Source organism: Pecten maximus, chromosome 19 (genome assembly GCF_902652985.1).
Source record: "Pecten maximus chromosome 19, xPecMax1.1, whole genome shotgun sequence".
Classification (NCBI taxonomy): Eukaryota; Metazoa; Mollusca; class Bivalvia; order Pectinida; family Pectinidae; genus Pecten; species Pecten maximus.
Window position 1 is genome coordinate 9,408,999 of NC_047033.1, and position 19,012 is coordinate 9,428,010.

At 36.6% G+C, this 19,012-nt stretch overlaps 2 protein-coding genes across 2 annotated transcripts; both read right to left on the reverse strand.

Moving 5' to 3' along the window:
* Positions 1-3,159: 3,159 nt before the first annotated feature.
* Positions 3,160-14,103, reverse strand: LOC117318107 (long-chain-fatty-acid--CoA ligase FadD13-like). The gene is made up of 2 exons (XM_033873109.1): positions 13,966-14,103; positions 3,160-4,875 (listed from the first exon to the last, which is right to left on the reverse strand). The coding sequence occupies exons 1-2, from the start codon at positions 14,101-14,103 to the stop codon at positions 3,160-3,162; spliced, it is 1,854 nt and encodes a 617-aa protein (XP_033729000.1).
* A 62-nt stretch (positions 14,104-14,165) lies between these two features.
* LOC117318108 (acetyl-coenzyme A synthetase-like) lies at positions 14,166-15,437 on the reverse strand. The gene has a single exon (XM_033873110.1). The coding sequence runs from the start codon at positions 15,435-15,437 to the stop codon at positions 14,166-14,168; it is 1,272 nt and encodes a 423-aa protein (XP_033729001.1).
* Between the last annotated feature and the right edge of the window lie 3,575 nt (positions 15,438-19,012).

Below are 19,012 nucleotides of genomic sequence, written 5' to 3' on the forward strand. Positions count from 1 at the left end.
AGGATCCCCTTGGTCCCTAGTTGTGCCATTCACTTTTGATTCTGATCGGGACAAGCACCCATATTGGATTATTACAGATGAAATTTGTTTCAGAAAGTTCTTCTTAGATCTTAGATGTACAATGAAGGTCCACATGTTGTCAAATACTTTAGAGATTAAGTGGAATAACGGGTAGAAAGGAAAAGAAGAGAAAAGATGAGTTGTTCATATATAACTGACATGGATTCGTCAATGGACATATAACAAGATATAAAAAATAATGTGCCAAAGATATCCAATGCATGTACATACAGTGGGGGGAAACGAGTGACCTGTAACAGATATGGGAACACTAAAAGTCCGATAATGGCGGAAGAAGGTGCCAGCTTGCGGTAAGTTTGATGCTTTTCAACTCATTTACTGTATCGATATCAACAATATGTCTGTTTTACAAAGGGCCTGTTTCCAGTAATGTTAATTCTCCATATGAGCCTGCCCAATTCTCCATATGAGCCTGCCCCCGTATAATTTCTTATCTAGCTCAACTACAGTTTTTTTCTTTTCCGAAGAATAATTTTACACCTTTCCGACACCCAGATTTCATAATGTCAGTGAAAATGTATTTTTATAAAGTTGTCATTTTGAGTATCAAAGACATAAGGTCGTAAATAAAAGAAGGTTATCTCGAAATTGTAATTCGCAACATAGTATAAATTTCTTTTGATAAATATTTCCAAAACATCGTGTTTATTCATAAAACATAAAACAAAAATTTTCTCGGATGAAAATGCACTTGCAGAGACACAATTATGAAGAAAAATGCCATAAAATTGCAATTTTCTCCCGTTATGTAGTTTTGGATGCAAATTTCCATCACAAAATCGGATAGAGCTTTACTTGTTTCATATGTGTACCAAAAATCAGCTAATTCCATGTGGTGGAACGTTCTCATATCGCCGCCTGAATGTGGTTGTAAATTGAAAGAAAACGGGAAATGAGTAACAACCTTGTCTGAAACCCTATTATATAGCTTATTATATACAAAATTTTATATTGAATATCAGAGCGGATATTTTCATGACAGTTTTATGATATCTAACGACTAAATAAACAGTATCGATATAAAGATTTACACTGAGGACACCCTGATACATGAATACTGTTCTATCTCAAGTTGTCCTCTTTTGAATTTTCTGATCGTGTGGCCTTGTACATTTATCCGTATCTTCTTGTCTTTGTCTATACGTTTACGGAATCATTGACTCGACTCTAGCTATTCTTGTCTCACTTTCCTTGTTTGATTGTCCCGTCTCCAAAGCGTTGTGGCTCTGTTTTGTTTGTTGTTCTGTCTATTTGTCTTCAACCACGGGGACTTGTGAAGTAGCCATCTTGGTTTTTTTGATGAAAAAGTGTTTGTCTCACTTTTTTTCATATCTGTGTACATATTCTCAACATTCCGAGCAAATACTCTCGTGTTTTTGTTAATTATCTAAAGAAAGTCGAAAATCGGCAATTCAACCATAGGCTAATTCAACCCAAGATTTGAAATGTTCCACCACTTACATGTTGATGATTTTTCCTCTCATCAATAGCATATTACGTACTCTTTAATAGGATAAACATTGGTTTGCATCCAACGCCCATAAAAGGGTGTATTCTCTAAAAAACACAGTTTTTGTGTCTAAAATGTTATCATCCAAAATGGAATTTTTGAGATTGTTTCTTCCATAAAACAGCCAAATGGCGCTATGGAAACATGATTTTTTTTGTCACAATCATGCCATGAATGTATTCTTTACGGTGACCATCATTTGATTAGATTTTCATTAATATTTTACATAACATGCACATTTTATCAACACTTAGACAGCTTCTGAAAGGTACAACTTTGAGGAGCCATAAAAAACAAACCAAGTGGCCTAAATCTTTATACTTTATAGATTTGTGACCACAACGGCATGGGCAATGCACCACCAACAGGAAATTTGAATCAGAGAAGGGGCCATTTTGGAAACAGGCCCTTTAAAGGGACAAAATGGTTAGATTGCCATATAAATAATTACCTATATGTAGCTATGCTGCAGCCGAGGCCATCCTTCATCGTGTGTTTCGACCCCTAGCTCGTTACTCTCTCAGGATGGGATGGAGGGGCACTCTCAGGATGGGATTGAGGGGCACTCTCAGGATGGGATTGGGGGGGGGGGGGGGAGGGGGGGGGGGTCCACAGTGATGATCAGTCACTGAGCGTCGGTGGTGGGAGTCCAACTAAATGTTCACTTTTACAAGTAGAATCTATGAATGATATACGTTATCAAATGTATCAAAAGTCAAACCCCAAGACAAAGTGTATCAATTTTAATGATTATTATTGTTACAGATATATTTCCATATTTATATTAGTTTCAAATACAGCAAATATCATTATTATGGTCGAGTATATCAAAACTGGCTGTGACGGACCAATACTAATTACCACATATCATCAGTATTTCCTGCTGACCAAAATATCAATATTTTGCAAAACTTCGAGGATAGAGAAAGGTATATATAATGTGCTAATTGAATTTCGCTTGGGTAGTCTACGCTTAACATACTGAAAATGTATTTATATACAGGAATTTTATCAAAATAAGTCAATATATCACCATTTTACAAAATAAAATCTTCTTCCCTCCATCGAGGCAGCGTTACGATACACGGGATTTCCTAGTAAAATAGCCTGCATGAATCCGGATAAGTCATACAGATCTGTGTAAGTACGTTTGCTAGATTTAATTATATGTCAGAACGAGTCAATCAAATATCAGGGCTGATAAATACATCAGTTCTCATTACACTAGCTTCAGTGCTTCGTTTGTACGCCGTATTAATACATACGGGTTTACAACCCTTTAACGCCAACTAGATTAGATTGCCAAATTGTGCCGGACAAAAAGTTAATAATAGGTTTTCAGCGATTATCGGTAAAAGCAACCTATACCAGATTTTGTTGTAATATGCTTATGGTTGAAACAAGTGAAAATGCGTTACACTTCTTACATCAATACTTGTTAAAATGATTTAAGGCTAAAAGCTAAACTATAGTTAAAGATCTGAGAAAAAAACCGATATACGTACAATACTGATCTTTACTCAAGTTCATCAGTTTTGAATAAACGTCATCACTGGTTATTATAACAATCAAGCCATGACCTGTTCACGCACTTCAGTTAAACCTAACCTCAGAGTAGCTTCCATTGCAACAGCTCTTTTGTTTGTTTTTCCGTTGGCTAATTTGGGGAATTCTTCAAACAGCAAGAAATAAGTTGGCATTTCTCCAAGGCTGTCAACGGTGCTTTCTTTGAAAAGGGTCTGCTGACAAAACTGTTGTACATCATCTCTTGTGACTTTCCCAGAGGATGTAAAGCATACACATATCTCCTCGTAAAGTCTCTTGTCCGGGACAGGTACGATGCAAACATCCTTAACCGACTCCATCTGTTTGACCAGATGCTCCAACAAAGCTGGGTAAACTTTGCGTGTTCCTCTAGATATGGCTTCAGATTCCCTTCCAAGGATAATGAGGTGACCTTTCTTTGAAATTTTACCGACATCGCCTGTTCTGAACCACCTGTCGTCAGTGAATACATCCTTTGTCAACTTTTCGTTGCCAAAGTAACATTTCATCGAGTATGGTGAGCGGACCTGAACCTTACCCACGGTTTCCAAGGGCACAGTCGTCTCTTGAGCGTCGACTACCCGTATTTCCACACCATAATATGGTCGTCCAACGTCTCCAGCTGGTAGATTGTCGCCTTGCGTCACGGGTCCGTTCCAGGCGACAGGGATGCATTCCGTCGTTCCGTACACAACTATGAGTGAGTGACAGAATCGGTTTGTGATTTGTGTATAGAAATCATCAATAATTTGTCCTCCAGTACCTACATGTTGGAGTCTGAAGCCATCTTCTGTGACAGTCGGTGGTAACCCGAGGAGGTCCTGCATTATATAAGTGAAGAATAGGGCATCCGTACATCGTTCTTCTTTTACCACTTGCCAAAGAAAATCTGCATTCTTGCCGCTCATGGTTATCGCTACATCCATAAAAACCCTTGTCATGCTCCTGAGAATATACAGGATGGGAGATCCTCCAACCCAACTGAACGGACGGTCGTTGTACATTATGATTTCATAATCCACCGAAGTAGGGGTCCAAGAGAAGGGGTAACTCGAAACGCTGAAATGGGAATGGAGAACCATTTTTGGAAACCCTGTGCTTCCGGAAGTTGTGAACATTATAGCAGGATCGTCTGGATAAGTAATTGGAAGGTCAACCTTTTTCATATCCTGTGATAGTATTGTATGGAGGGTGTCCGTCATCGTGAAACCCTCCACATCAGTTTTGTGGAGAAAGATCACCTTAATCAGACCATCTTCTTTCCTGTCATCCTTTTGCACATTGCAATTATCAAGCATTGCCTTCACAGGATCCAGAAGAGAGTTGTTCTTTCCAGGGTCCACTAAAATACACTTTGCGTCGGTGAGCTGAAACAGATTCTTCACATCTAGGGCTGTTTTCATGTTAATGGTGCAATTCAAGACAACAGCCCCAGCTGTAAGGATTCCTAACATTCCTACAACCATCTCGAGGGTGTTCGGACCCACGATGGCCACTATGTCGCCTTTCTTAATTCCTTGTGACACTAAGTACCTCCCCAGATGGGCAGCCTGTTGATACAAACTGGCATTGGTCAGACTGAAACGTGATCCATCCAGTTCGCGATGAATAAATATCTCCTGGTCTGGACGTAAACGAGCATTCTCGCTAGCCACCCTGACAACTGTTGTGCAGTTGAAGGGTTCAACAGCCGGGGTATGCAGGTAGCTAAGGTATGCCGCATTATCCATCTTGATGCTCTGGAAAAAAAATATCTTGTTTAGTACTTGTCTTGATAATACCAAAATCGTGTAGATTAATAGGTTGCTCTCTCTAAAATAACCATTTTGTTATGGTAATATGTTACGTCTTCTACCCAATAACTGTATGATCTTTCGAGCGCATGATGAACTCCTGTATAGATTGGTATTTAGAATCGAATAACATAATTTAATCATTTGAAAGTTGTTTAGATCTAAAATAGATACCAATGATCATTTGATTAGATTTAAAATCTTTGTGTGTGAGGCTTTTCTATAGAGAATATCTATATAACAGCCTTGCTGATGCATCCGACTTGAAATAATCTTACGACGTTACATAGAGATACGACATAATGAAGGATCTGTAAGACATACAATTTAGATATTAGAGGTAATTTGCAAATGTCTATGTCAAACTTCCTATCATATCATTTCAAATACGAAATGTACCATCCATGAACAGGAAATGGGTTAAAACTTTTCGAAAGAGAATAGTCTGAACGGTACGCTCTTGGGAGCTTTCAAAAACCACACTGTGAGTCTCTAAGTAGAGGCAAACGAATCATCACAATATATACAAGACCAGGGAGTGAGGGACGTCCAGTTTGTTTATATTTCGTCAACATTTCCCATGTACGTTTGTAAACATATCACTGAAATCGCGGTATAAAATGTTTATGTCACTTGTTATTAGAATTAAGTGTTTCAACTGAAAACGACACAATATTTAGAACATGATATTGAGTTGTTTTCCCCTTAAAAGTTAACTTCAATAATATGGCCAGCCAAGTTGTCATTTATTCACGGAGCAACGTTGGTCCAGGATTTTACCAAACTCTACAAGATATCTTATATAATAAATGAGAAATCTTATATACTTTTCTTTATAAGATATCTTATCTAATATATAATATATCTTTAAGATATCTCATAAAAGATATGATATATTATATAATATACAAGATATACAAAATATATAAGATATAAATATCTTGTATATCAAATGAGATATATTATATATGATATATAAAGGACATTATATCAGATATATAATTCGATTATAAGATATCTGAGAAAGAACGAGATTTGAATTTGAGATAATGAACTTTCTTCCACTCGATTAACGAGCCGAGATGAAGCTGAAACTACGTATAATGGTTTGAAACAGATTTATAATTGCCATATCTGCTCCGTTCCTAGCCAATCGTGATCGCGACAGAGGGTTGATTGTGTATGTTCCGCGTGCCTTCCAACAAAACGGAAGCTACCTTACAGGGGGAGAAGTCGTTCTCGAACTTTTAGGTTTTGTCGGTCTCACGAGAGTCTCGTTCTTTATAAGATATCTTATACACTAATTATATAAGATATCTTATATCTTTTATGAGATATCTTATATACTTTATAAGATATTTCATAAAGAAAAGTTTATAAGATATCTTATACATTTTATAAGATATAATAAAAGATATAAGATATCTTATATATCATACAAGATATCTTATAAACTTTTTGAAATAAGATATTTAATAAACATAGAAGATATCTTATATAATTTGGTAAAATACTGGATCGACATTGCTCCGCGAATAAATGACAACTTGGCTTGCCATACAATAATGTCCTTTAAATGACATTCATTAATATTTTGTTTACAAAATTTTACCGAGTCTATGGAGTGGTATTGTTTCTCAACGCAGTGACTTTGAATGAGATGAAAGTTTGGTTGACTAACGTGCATACTTACGTTTTAACTATGTTCTCGGTTAAATTAATATATACTGAAGTCGTGGAGAACGAATTTCGCATCCAATGTCCTATTTGGCATTATGTGCAGGATGTCATAGAATATGTGAATTTTATAGCTTGCAGCTAAGAACAAATGTTTCTTATTTTTAAATCGCCGGTATCCTGTGTCATAATGGTTCATGGACATATCCAATCTGATGAACACCATCTCATATGCCTACTGAAGAGATGCATTTTAATAAGAATGTTGACATAATCGTCTCTGATAATCCATCCCCTTTATATTAAATACCGTACTTACCAGGGTGTGTGCAGTAAACGAATGCTTTGGTCTGATAATCCAATATGTTTTGCAGTCAATACACCAAGAATGCGTGTCTCTAAACATAGGCCTATCACACGAATTAAGCTCTTGTTTCAATTGTTTTATCCTAGTGTGTATAAAGCATGTTAGGGAATTAAAGTTATGTAAAAGATCTTGTTCCTTTTCCAACAATATTTCAAACACGAGCATAGCATACCGCCAATAATTTCACCTACCTTCCTATAACGTCGATAAGTAAAAAAATCGCCCTGTTTTTTGTTTCAGCTATCCTGAAGCTCGATCAGTAGGTCAATGTCACGAAATACATTGTGTCTGGGTCACTTTCAAAAATTTCTTTAGTATTGCGTAAACTACCCAACAGTTACGTTGGAGTATGTACAGGGGCTTGTAACACAAAACATTACCGCTCTATTAATCATACCGACCTACTGACTGATAGGTAAACGCCGAATAAGATTCAAAAAGGCAGAATTTATGCAAACAAAGGAGGTGATGCATGGTGGCCCACAGTCCATTCTAATTTTAGGTTTGATATCATGGTAGACTAATATCAAGAACATTTCATTTTAGACACTAAAATCTAAAATGAATCAACAAACACTATAACAGCAGCACCACCTGAAAGGTTTCTGTAAAAAAAGTGTACTATCTCTGTTAAATCCAAAGGGTAGGCGCCTATCCCGAGTATGACCCGTCCCACGACTATATATCCTTGATTGTAGTCGTGGGACGGGCCATACTCGGTATAGGCTATTTTTTTTTATCTTATCATTATCTTTTTTATGTTTTTATTTTTTTTTTCTGACGTAGGTCCGTGCCTTCCCCCTGTGGTAAAATTCAATATATTTCTCGAAAAAGTACTTTATAAATTACAAATTGTATTAATGGTCATCTCTGATGTTCTATCTTACAAAAATATGTTTTTATAGTATAAATGCATACAGTTAAAACTGTAAAAATAATAAAACCACCCAAAACGGAAAATATACATAGAGAAATGGAAAATGATTCCTTCCACTTGATCGGGGATATCGTGATGCTTTTGACAACAAATGCTACCAGGGAGAAAATCAGCGTGGGCCGGTTCAGCCGTCCAATACACCTTCTCCGTCATATTTAGAGGCAGTAGAATATGTCGGTATAATTATTTTATATTTATCTAGTTGCAGTTAATTTCATTTTCATATCTCAGTCACGCACTTGGGAGACAGTAGTTCATTTGAACGTACAGAAGTTCACCGCATAGTCAGCTTAGTTGAAGTAGGATGCAATATTTTCGAAGTAGGAAAAAGCCCAGTTCCCAGTTTGACTCTATTCGTCCGTAGTATAAAACCGTGAGTGTAAATCGTGATGTGATGTCAGTACAGTCAACTACGGCAAAGTAGGGCAAATTACGGTAAGTCCACATACGTATATAAACTATATGTATAGTCACACAAATGTCTTAGCATCCAATCTGACCGTAAAAGGTATTTTGAATATGTAAGGATTTTCATAATACATGTACAACCAACGGCTGTTTATACGTGACGTTTGGATCACAGGCGCTTGCATAGAAAATGTGATTTTTTTTATTTATTTTTTTTTATTTGACAGTGGTATGTGTAATCTGTTAAGCTGTTAAGTTGTCAAATAAAAAAAATTGAAAATCACGTTTTCTATGCAAGCGCCTGTGGTTTGGATGACGATTACGGTAATGTACACAGTCACCTTCATCAGACTGTACTAGTCATCGGAACGTCACATACATGTATACAAACATTCATTGGTTTTGTTTCGAAAATCCTTACATAAACCATACTTTCAAACCCGAAGAAACTGTTTTGAGATAGAAATATTTTGAATATGTCGGAAATATTTGGGCGAGCCAAGGTTATATCATGGGTTGCTTGAAGTTCAAACAATGTTTACAACTGCGATGGACAACAATTTATGTTTAACGAAAGATTTAATGCTTTGACTAAGATCAACTACGTGCATGCCCGTAAGATGTGTCGACGTATATACGATTGACAACGAAATAAAAAAAATACATAGAACCAGGTTCCATCAACGTTCTATTGCGTCTTCTAATTTTAAAATATAAAAATGAAGGTTTTGGCTTTGATAATGCTAAATTATTGGAACTTTAAGTTAACGTTGGGGAAGCCCTGGGCCAGACTTTATGAAATCGTAGGACGTACATGTACATTCATTAATTCGACATACAGATGGTGTGGCTCTCCTGGCTTTGAGGGGCGTGCCCAATAGGAGAAATATAGCATAAAACTTTTAAATACCTTTTCTTCTTTAAGAATGACAAAAGATTTGGTCCACGTTTCGTTTGTATCATTGTTGAGATGTAGCTCAAAATGTTGACATTTTTTGCACTATAACTTATATCAAGGTATTATATCAAGGTGGGCGATGCAGGTCCTCTTGGCCTTCCGTTATTTTTATTGTACGTTTTAAAATCACGATTTGTTGAAACGACTTGATTATAATTGATTAGGTTAGTCGTAGCCCGTTGTCAGTATAATGAGGTCATATGAGAACGGATATCAAACAGAAACCTTCAGAAGATAACAAAGCACAGAAAACAGAACAGCGAGGAAAGAAAGGAAAGATTAAAGACCCGAAGTGTTGTATTGGGAACAGAAGATATATTTTTGTCTGATTAATGCCCCCTGAATAGAAGACATGGAAAGAAAATCCCCGATTCTTCAGGGGGCCACTTGAAGTCACCTTTTAGACAACATGCAAAGGGATACATCGGGCTCCCAAGGGCTCCCAAATGCCCTATGAACAGAATCCATTGTCGATGTGTTCGCAGGACACCAACATAATTTACAAGAATAAGTAGATGCTGTTTAAGGAAACAATATGGAGTCAAGTAAATACTGTTAGTATAAGCTGTCTTACATGTATAAACACGAACATACCGCAGCCAAAACATACAGACATGCACTATACTCATGTGGTCATAGCTGTTTATAGAACATGCGAACCAAATCTTTAGTTTGAAAGTGTAGTCCCCGAAACTCTGAACATATGGTATACTGTCAGATGGGTAGTATTATAAAGACTGTGATTAATTTCAATTCCCCATGGGTTCGTCTATGAAATCGCCCGACCCTACACAGGCAAAATGTCTTCATGTCAATTCAGGTTAAATTCAGGTCATTTTCAGGTTAATTTCAGGTCAATATCAGGTCATTTTTTCAGGTCAAATTGATATGAAGACATTTTGCCCGTATACAGGAAGACCTCACATATTTCGAAACAATTCACATATAAATGTTCCACTTAGTCCCTTTACTAATTGTTCCCAACGAATTGTGAGTCTGATAGGGAAATAGAATGGCAGACGGACGGAAATGTTTGATTCTGACAGTCAAACATTGCTATCGCTATTTCTTGAAAAAAAAATACCCAAAAAATGGAGAGATATCACTCAAACTGCAAATGTTGGTTCCGTTTTATCTCTATGCTAGTTGCGGACAATTAAATTTTGAGTCTGATCGGGAAAACAAAATGGCGGACAGGTGGCAATCTTAGATTCTGACAGTCAAAGTTTGTTGTCGGTATTTCCTGAAAAAGTACGAGAAGGATATTCCTTAAACCTCACATTTAGGATCCCCTTGGTCCCTAGTTGTGCCATTCACTTTTGAGTCTGATCGGGACAAGCACCCATATTGGATTATTACAGATGAAATTTGTTTCAGAAAGTTCTTCTTAGATCTTAGATGTACAATGAAGGTCCACATGTTGTCAAATACTTTAGAGATTAAGTGGAATAACGGGTAGAAAGGAAAAGAAGAGAAATGATGAGTTGTTCATATATAACTGACATGGATTCGTCAATGGACATATAACAAGATATAAAAAATAATGTGCCAAAGATATCCAATGCATGTACATACAGTGGGGGGAAACGAGTGACCTGTAACAGATATGGGAACACTAAAAGTCCGATAATGGCGGAAGAAGGTGCCAGCTTGCGGTAAGTTTGATGCTTTTCAACTCATTTACTGTATCGATATCAACAATATGTCTGTTTTACAAAGGGCCTGTTTCCAGTAATGTTAATTCTCCATATGAGCCTGCCCAATTCTCCATATGAGCCTGCCCCCGTATAATTTCTTATCTAGCTCAACTACAGTTTTTTTCTTTTCCGAAGAATAATTTTACACCTTTCCGACACCCAGATTTCATAATGTCAGTGAAAATGTATTTTTATAAAGTTGTCATTTTGAGCATCAAAGACATAAGGTCGTAAATAAAAGAAGGTTATCTCGAAATTGTAATTCGCAACATAGTATAAATTTCTTTTGATAAATATTTCCAAAACATCGTGTTTATTCATTAAACATAAAACAAAAATTTTCTCGGATGAAAATGCACTTGCAGAGACACAATTATGAAGAAAAATGCCATAAAATTGCAATTTTCTCCCGTTATATAGTTTTGGATGCAAATTTCCATCACAAAATCGGATAGAGCTTTACTTGTTTCATATGTGTACCAAAAATCAGCTAATTCCATGTGGTGGAACGTTCTCATATCGCCGCCTGAATGTGGTTGTAAATTGAAAGAAAACGGGGAAATGAGTAACAACCTTGTCTGAAACCCTATTATATAGCTTATTATATACAAAATTTTATATTGAATATCAGAGCGGATATTTTCATGACAGTTTTATGATATCTAACGACTAAATAAACAGTATCGATATAAAGATTTACACTGAGGACACCCTGATACATAAATACTGTTCTATCTCAAGTTGTCCTCTTTTGAATTTCTATCGTGTGGCCTTGTACATTTATCCGTATCTTCTTGTCTTTGTCTATACGTTTACGGAATCATTGACTCGACTCTAGCTATTCTTGTCTCACTTTCCTTGTTTGATTGTCCCGTCTCCAAAGCGTTGTGGCTCTGTTTTGTTTGTTGTTCTGTCTATTTGTCTTCAACCACGGGGACTTGTGAAGTAGCCATCTTGGTTTTTTTTTTGATGAAAAAGTGTTTGTCTCACTTTTTTTCATATCTGTGTACATATTCTCAACATTCCGAGCAAATACTCTCGTGTTTTTGTTAATTATCTAAAGAAAGTCGAAAATCGGCAATTCAACCATAGGCTAATTCAACCCAAGATTTGAAATGTTCCACCACTTACATGTTGATGATTTTTCCTCTCATCAATAGCATATTACGTACTCTTTAATAGGATAAACATTGGTTTGCATCCAACGCCCATAAAAGGGTGTATTCTCTAAAAAAACACAGTTTTTGTGTCTAAAATGTTATCATCCAAAATGGAATTTTTGAGATTGTTTCTTCCATAAAACAGCCAAATGGCGCTATGGAAACATGATTTTTTTTTTGTCACAATCATGCCATCAATGTATTCTTTACGGTGACCATCATTTGATTAGATTTTCATTAATATTTTACATAACATGCACATTTTATCAACACTTAGACAGCTTCTGAAAGGTACAACTTTGAGGAGCCATAAAAAACAAACCAAGTGGCCTAAATCTTTATACTTTATAGATTTGTGACCACAACGGCATGGGCAATGCACCACCAACAGGAAATTTGAATCAGAGAAGGGGCCATTTTGGAAACAGGCCCTTTAAAGGGACAAAATGGTTAGATTGCCATATAAATAATTACCTATATGTAGCTATGCTGCAGCCGAGGCCATCCTTCATCGTGTGTTTCGACCCCTAGCTCGTTACTCTCTCAGGATGGGATGGAGGGGCACTCTCAGGATGGGATTGAGGGGCACTCTCAGGATGGGATTGGGGGGGGGGGGGGGGGGGGGGGGGGTCCACAGTGATGATCAGTCACTGAGCGTCGGTGGTGGGAGTCCAACTAAATGTTCACTTTTACAAGTAGAATCTATGAATGATATACGTTATCAAATGTATCAAAAGTCAAACCCCAAGACAAAGTGTATCAATTTTAATGATTATTATTGTTACAGATATATTTCCATATTTATATTAGTTTCAAATACAGCAAATATCATTATTATGGTCGAGTATATCAAAACTGGCTGTGACGGACCAATACTAATTACCACATATCATCAGTATTTCCTGCTGACCAAAATATCAATATTTTGCAAAACTTCGAGGATAGAGAAAGGTATATATAATGTGCTAATTGAATTTCGCTTGGGTAGTCTACGCTTAACATACTGAAAATGTATTTATATACAGGAATTTTATCAAAATAAGTCAATATATCACCATTTTACAAAATAAAGTCTTCTTCCCTCCATCGAGGCAGCGTTACGATACACGGGATTTCCTAGTAAAATAGCCTGCATGAATCCGGATAAGTCATACAGATCTGTGTAAGTACGTTTGCTAGATTTAATTATATGTCAGAACGAGTCAATCAAATATCAGGGCTGATAAATACATCAGTTCTCATTACACTAGCTTCAGTGCTTCGTTTGTACGCCGTATTAATACATACGGGTTTACAACCCTTTAACGCCAACTAGATTAGATTGCCAAATTGTGCCGGACAAAAAGTTAATAATAGGTTTTCAGCGATTATCGGTAAAAGCAACCTATACCAGATTTTGTTGTAATATGCTTATGGTTGAAACAAGTGAAAATGCGTTACACTTCTTACATCAATACTTGTTAAAATGATTTAAGGCTAAAAGCTAAACTATAGTTAAAGATCTGAGAAAAAAAAACGATATACGTACAATACTGATCTTTACTCAAGTTCATCAGTTTTGAATAAACGTCATCACTGGTTATTATAACAATCAAGCCATGACCTGTTCACGCACTTCAGTTAAACCTAACCTCAGAGTAGCTTCCATTGCAACAGCTCTTTTGTTTGTTTTTCCGTTGGCTAATTTGGGGAATTCTTCAAACAGCAAGAAATAAGTTGGCATTTCTCCAAGGCTATCAGCGGTGCTTGTTTTGAAAAGGGTCTGCTGACAAAACAAACTGTTGTACATCATCTCCTGTAATTTTCCCTGACGATGTAAATCATACACATACTTCCTCGTACAGTCTCTTGTCTGGGACAGTTACGACACAAACATCCTTAACCGACTCCATCTGTTTGACCAGATGCTCCAACATAGCTGGGTAAACTTTGCGCGTTCCTCTAGATATGGCTTCAGATTCCTCTTCCATGGATAACGAGGTGACTCTTCTTTGGAATATTACAGACATCGCCTGTTCTTAACCACCTGTCGTCAATAAATGTATACCTTTGTCAACTTTTCGTTGCCAAAGTAACATTCCATCGAGTACGGTGAGCGGACCTGAACCTTACCCACGGTTTCCAAGGGCATAGTTGTCCCTTGAGCGTCGACTACCCGTATTTCCACACCATAATATGGTCGTCCAACGTCTCCAGCTGGTAGATTGTCGCCTTGCGTCACGGGTCCGTTCCAGGCGACAGGGATGCATTCCGTCGTTCCGTACACAACTATGAGTGAGTGACAGAATCGGTTTGTGATTTGTGTATAGAAATCATCAATAATTTGTCCTCCAGTACCTACATGTTGGAGTCTGAAGCCATCTTCTGTGACAGTCGGTGGTAACCCGAGGAGGTCCTGCATTATATAAGTGAAGAATAGGGCATCCGTACATCGTTCTTCTTTTACCACTTGCCAAAGAAAATCTGCATTCTTGCCGCTCATGGTTATCGCTACATCCATAAAAACCCTTGTCATGCTCCTGAGAATATTTTGGATGGGAGATCCTCCACCCCAACTGAACGGACGGTCGTTGTACATTATGATTTCATAATCCACCGAAGTAGGGGTCCAAGAGAAGGGGTAACTCGAAACGCTGAAATGGGAATGGAGAACCATTTTTGGAAACCCTGTGCTTCCGGACGTTGTGAACATTATAGCAGGATCGTCTGGATAAGTAATTGGAAGGTCAACCTTTTTCATATCCTGTGATAGTATTGTATGGAGGGTGTCCGTCATCGTGAAACCCTCCACATCAGTTTTGTGGAGAAAGATCACCTTAATCAGACCATCTTCTTTCCTGTCATCCTTTTGCACATTGCAAATATCAAGCATTGCCTTCACAGGATCCAGAAGAGAGTTGTTCTTTCCAGGGTCCACTAAAATACACTTTGCGTCGGTGAGCTGAAACAGATTCTTCACATCTAGGGCTGTTTTCATGTTAATGGTGCAATTCAAGACAACAGCCCCAGCTGTAAGGATTCCTAACATTCCTACAACCATCTCGAGGGTGTTCGGACCCACGATGGCCACTATGTCGCCTTTCTTAATTCCTTGTGACACTAAGTACCTCCCCAGATGGGCAGCCTGTTGATACAAACTGGCATTGGTCAGACTGAAACGTGATCCATCCAGTTCGCGATGAATAAATATCTCCTGGTCTGGACGTAAACGAGCATTCTCGCTAGCCACCCTGACAACTGTTGTGCAGTTGAAGGGTTCAACAGCCGGGGTATGCAGGTAGCTAAGGTCTGCCGCATTATCCATCTTGATGCTCTGGAAAAAAATATCTTGTTTAGTACTTGTCTTGATAATACCAAAATCGTGTAGATTGGTATTTAGAATCGAATAACATAATGTAATCATTTGAAAGTTGTTTAGATCTAAAATAGATACCAATGATCATTTGATTAGATTTAAAATCTTTGTGTGTGAGGCTTTTCTATAGAGAATATCTATATAACAGCCTTGTTGATGCATCCGACTTGAAATAATCTTACGACGTTACATAGAGATACGACATAATGAAGGATCTGTAAGACATGCAATTTAGATATTAGAGGTAATTTGCAAATGTCTATGTCAAACTTCCTATCATATCATTTCAAATACGAAATGTACCATCCATGAACAGGAAATGGGTTAAAACTTTTCGATAGAGAATAGTCTGAACGGTACGCTCTTGGGAGCTTTCAAAAACCACACTGTGAGTCTCTAAGTAGAGGCAAGCGAATCATCACAATATATACAAGACCAGGGACGTCCAGTTTGTTTATATTTCGTCAACATTTCCCATGTACGTTTGTAAACATATCACTGAAATCGCGGTATAAAATGTTTATGTCACTTGTTATTAGAATTAAGTGTTTCAACTGAAAACGACACAATATTTAGAACATGATATTGAGTTGTTTTCCCCTTAAAAGTAAACTTCAATAATATGGCCAGCCAAGTTGTCATTTATTCACGGAGCAACGTTGGTCCAGGATTTTACCAAACTCTACAAGATATCTTATATAATAAATGAGAAATCTTATATACTTTTCTTTATAAGATATCTTATCTAATATATAATATATCTTTAAGATATCTCATAAAAGATATGATATATTATATAATATACAAGATATACAAAATATATAAGATATAAATATCTTGTATATCAAATGAGATATATTATATATGATATATAAAGGACATTATATCAGATATATAATTCGATTATAAGATATCTGAGAAAGAACGAGATTTGAATTTGAGATAATGAACTTTCTTCCACTCGATTAACGAGCCGAGATGAAGCTGAAACTACGTATAATGGTTTGAAACAGATTTATAATTGCCATATCTGCTCCGTTCCTAGCCAATCGTGATCGCGACAGAGGGTTGATTGTGTATGTTCCGCGTGCCTTCCAACAAAACGGAAGCTACCTTACAGGGGGAGCAGTCGTTCTCGAACTTTTAGGTTTTGTCGGTCTCACGAGAGTCTCGTTCTTTATAAGATATCTTATACACTAATTATATAAGATATCTTATATCTTTTATGAGATATCTTATATACTTTATAAGATAGTTCATAAAGAAAAGTTTATAAGATATCTTATATATTTTATAAGATATATAATAAAAGATATAAGATATCTTATATATCATACAAGATATCTTATAAACTTTTTGAAATAAGATATTTAATAAACATAGAAGATATCTTATATAATTTGGTAAAATACTGGATCGACATTGCTCCGCGAATAAATGACAACTTGGCTTGCCATACAATAATGTCCTTTAAATGACATTCATTAATATTTTGTTTACAAAAGTTTACCGAGTCTATGGAGTGGTATTGTTTCTCAACGCAGTGACTTTGAATGAGATGAAAGTTTGGTTGACTAACGTGCATACTTACGTTTTAACTATGTTCTCGGTTAAATTAATATATACTGAAGTCGTGGAGAACGAATTTCGCATCCAATGTCCTATTTGGCATTATGTGCAGGATGTCATAGAATATGTGAATTTTATAGCTTGCAGCTAAGAACAAATGTTTCTTATTTTTAAATCGCCGGTATCCTGTGTCATAATGGTTCATGGACATATCCAATCTGATGAACACCATCTCATATGCCTACTGAAGAGATGCATTTTGATAAGAATGTTGACATAATCGTCTCTGATAATCCATCCCCTTTATATTAAATACCGTACTTACCAGGGTGTGTGCAGTAAACGAATGCTTTGGTCTGATAATCCAATATGTTTTGCAGTCAATACACCAAGAATGCGTGTCTCTAAACATAGGCCTATCACACGAATTAAGCTCTTGTTTCAATTGTTTTATCCTAGTGTGTATAAAGCATGTTAGGGAATTAAAGTTATGTAAAAGATCTTGTTCCTTTTCCAACAATATTTCAAACACGAGCATAGCATACCGCCAATAATTTCACCTACCTTCCTTTAACGTCGATAAGTAAAAAAATCGCCCTGTTTTTTGTTTCAGCTATCCTGAAGCTCGATCAGTAGGTCAACGTCACGAAATACATTGTGTCTGGGTCACTTTCAAAAATTTCTTTAGTATTGCGTAAACTACCCAACAGTTACGTTGGAGTATGTACAGGGGCTTGTAACACAAAACATTACCGCTCTATTAATCATACCGACCTACTGACTGATAGGTAAACGCCGAATAAGATTCAAAAAGGCAGAATTTATGCAAACAAAGGAGGTGATGCATGGTGGCCCACAGTCCATTCTAATTTTAGGTTTGATATCATGGTAGACTAATATCAAGAACATTTCATTTTAGACACTAAAATGAATCAGCAAACACTATAAAAGCAGCACCACCTGAAAGGGTTCTGTAATTTTTTTTTTAACTTATCATTATTTTTTTCATGTTTTTATTTTTTTTGTGACGCAGGTCCGCGCCTACCCCCTGTGGTAAAATTCAATCTATTTCTCGAAAAAGTACTTTAAAAATTACAAATTGTATTAATGGTCATCTCTGATGTTCTATCTTACAAAAATATGTTTTTTATAGTATAAATGCATACAGTTAAACTGTAAAAATAATAAAACCACCCAAAACGGAAAATATACATAGAGAAATGGAAAATGATTCCTTCCACTTGATCGGGGATATTGTGATGCTTTTGACAACAAATGCTACCAGGGAGAAAATCAGGGTGGGCCGATTCAGCCGTCCAATACACATTCTCCGTCATATTTAGAGGCAGTAGAATATGTCGGTATAATTATTTTATATTTATCTAGTTGCAGTTAATTTCATTTTCATATCTCAGTCACGCACTTGGGAGACAGTAGTTCATTTGAACGTACAGAAGTTCACCGCATAGTCAGCTTAGTTGAAGTAGGATGCAATATTTTCGAAGTAGGAAAAAGCCCAGTTCCCAGTTTGACTCTATCCGTCCGTAGTATAAAACCGTGAGTGTAAATCGTGATGTGATGTCAGTACAGTCAACTACGGCAAAGTAGGGTCAATTACGGTAAGTCCACATACGTATATAAACTATATGTATAGTCACACAAATGTCTTAGCATCCAATCTGACCGTAAAAGGTATTTTGAATACGTAAGGATTTTCATAATACATGTACAACCAACGGCTGTTTATACGTGACGTTTGGATCACAGGCGCTTGCATAGAAAATGTGATTTTTTTTTTTTTTTTTTTTTTATTTGACAGTGGTATGTGTAATCTTTTAAGCTGTTAAGTTGTCAAATAAAAAAAATTGAAAATCACGTTTTCTATGCAAGCGCCTGTGGTTTGGATGACGATTACGGTAATGTACACAGTCACCTTCATCAGACTGTACTAGTCA

What these genes read in the sequence shown, in the direction of transcription:
- LOC117318107 (XM_033873109.1), bottom strand. Translation starts at nt 14,103, where the DNA reads ATGGAAGAGGAATCTGAAGCCATATCTAGAGGAACGCGCAAAGTTTAC. An exon ending in ACAAGAGACTGTACGAGGAA is followed by an intron (nt 4,876 to 13,965) that starts GTATGTGTATGA and finishes TTTTTTTTCCAG; the next exon opens with AGCATCAAGATGGATAATGC.
- LOC117318108 (XM_033873110.1), bottom strand. Translation starts at nt 15,437, where the DNA reads ATGGATAATGCGGCAGACCTTAGCTACCTGCATACCCCGGCTGTTGAA.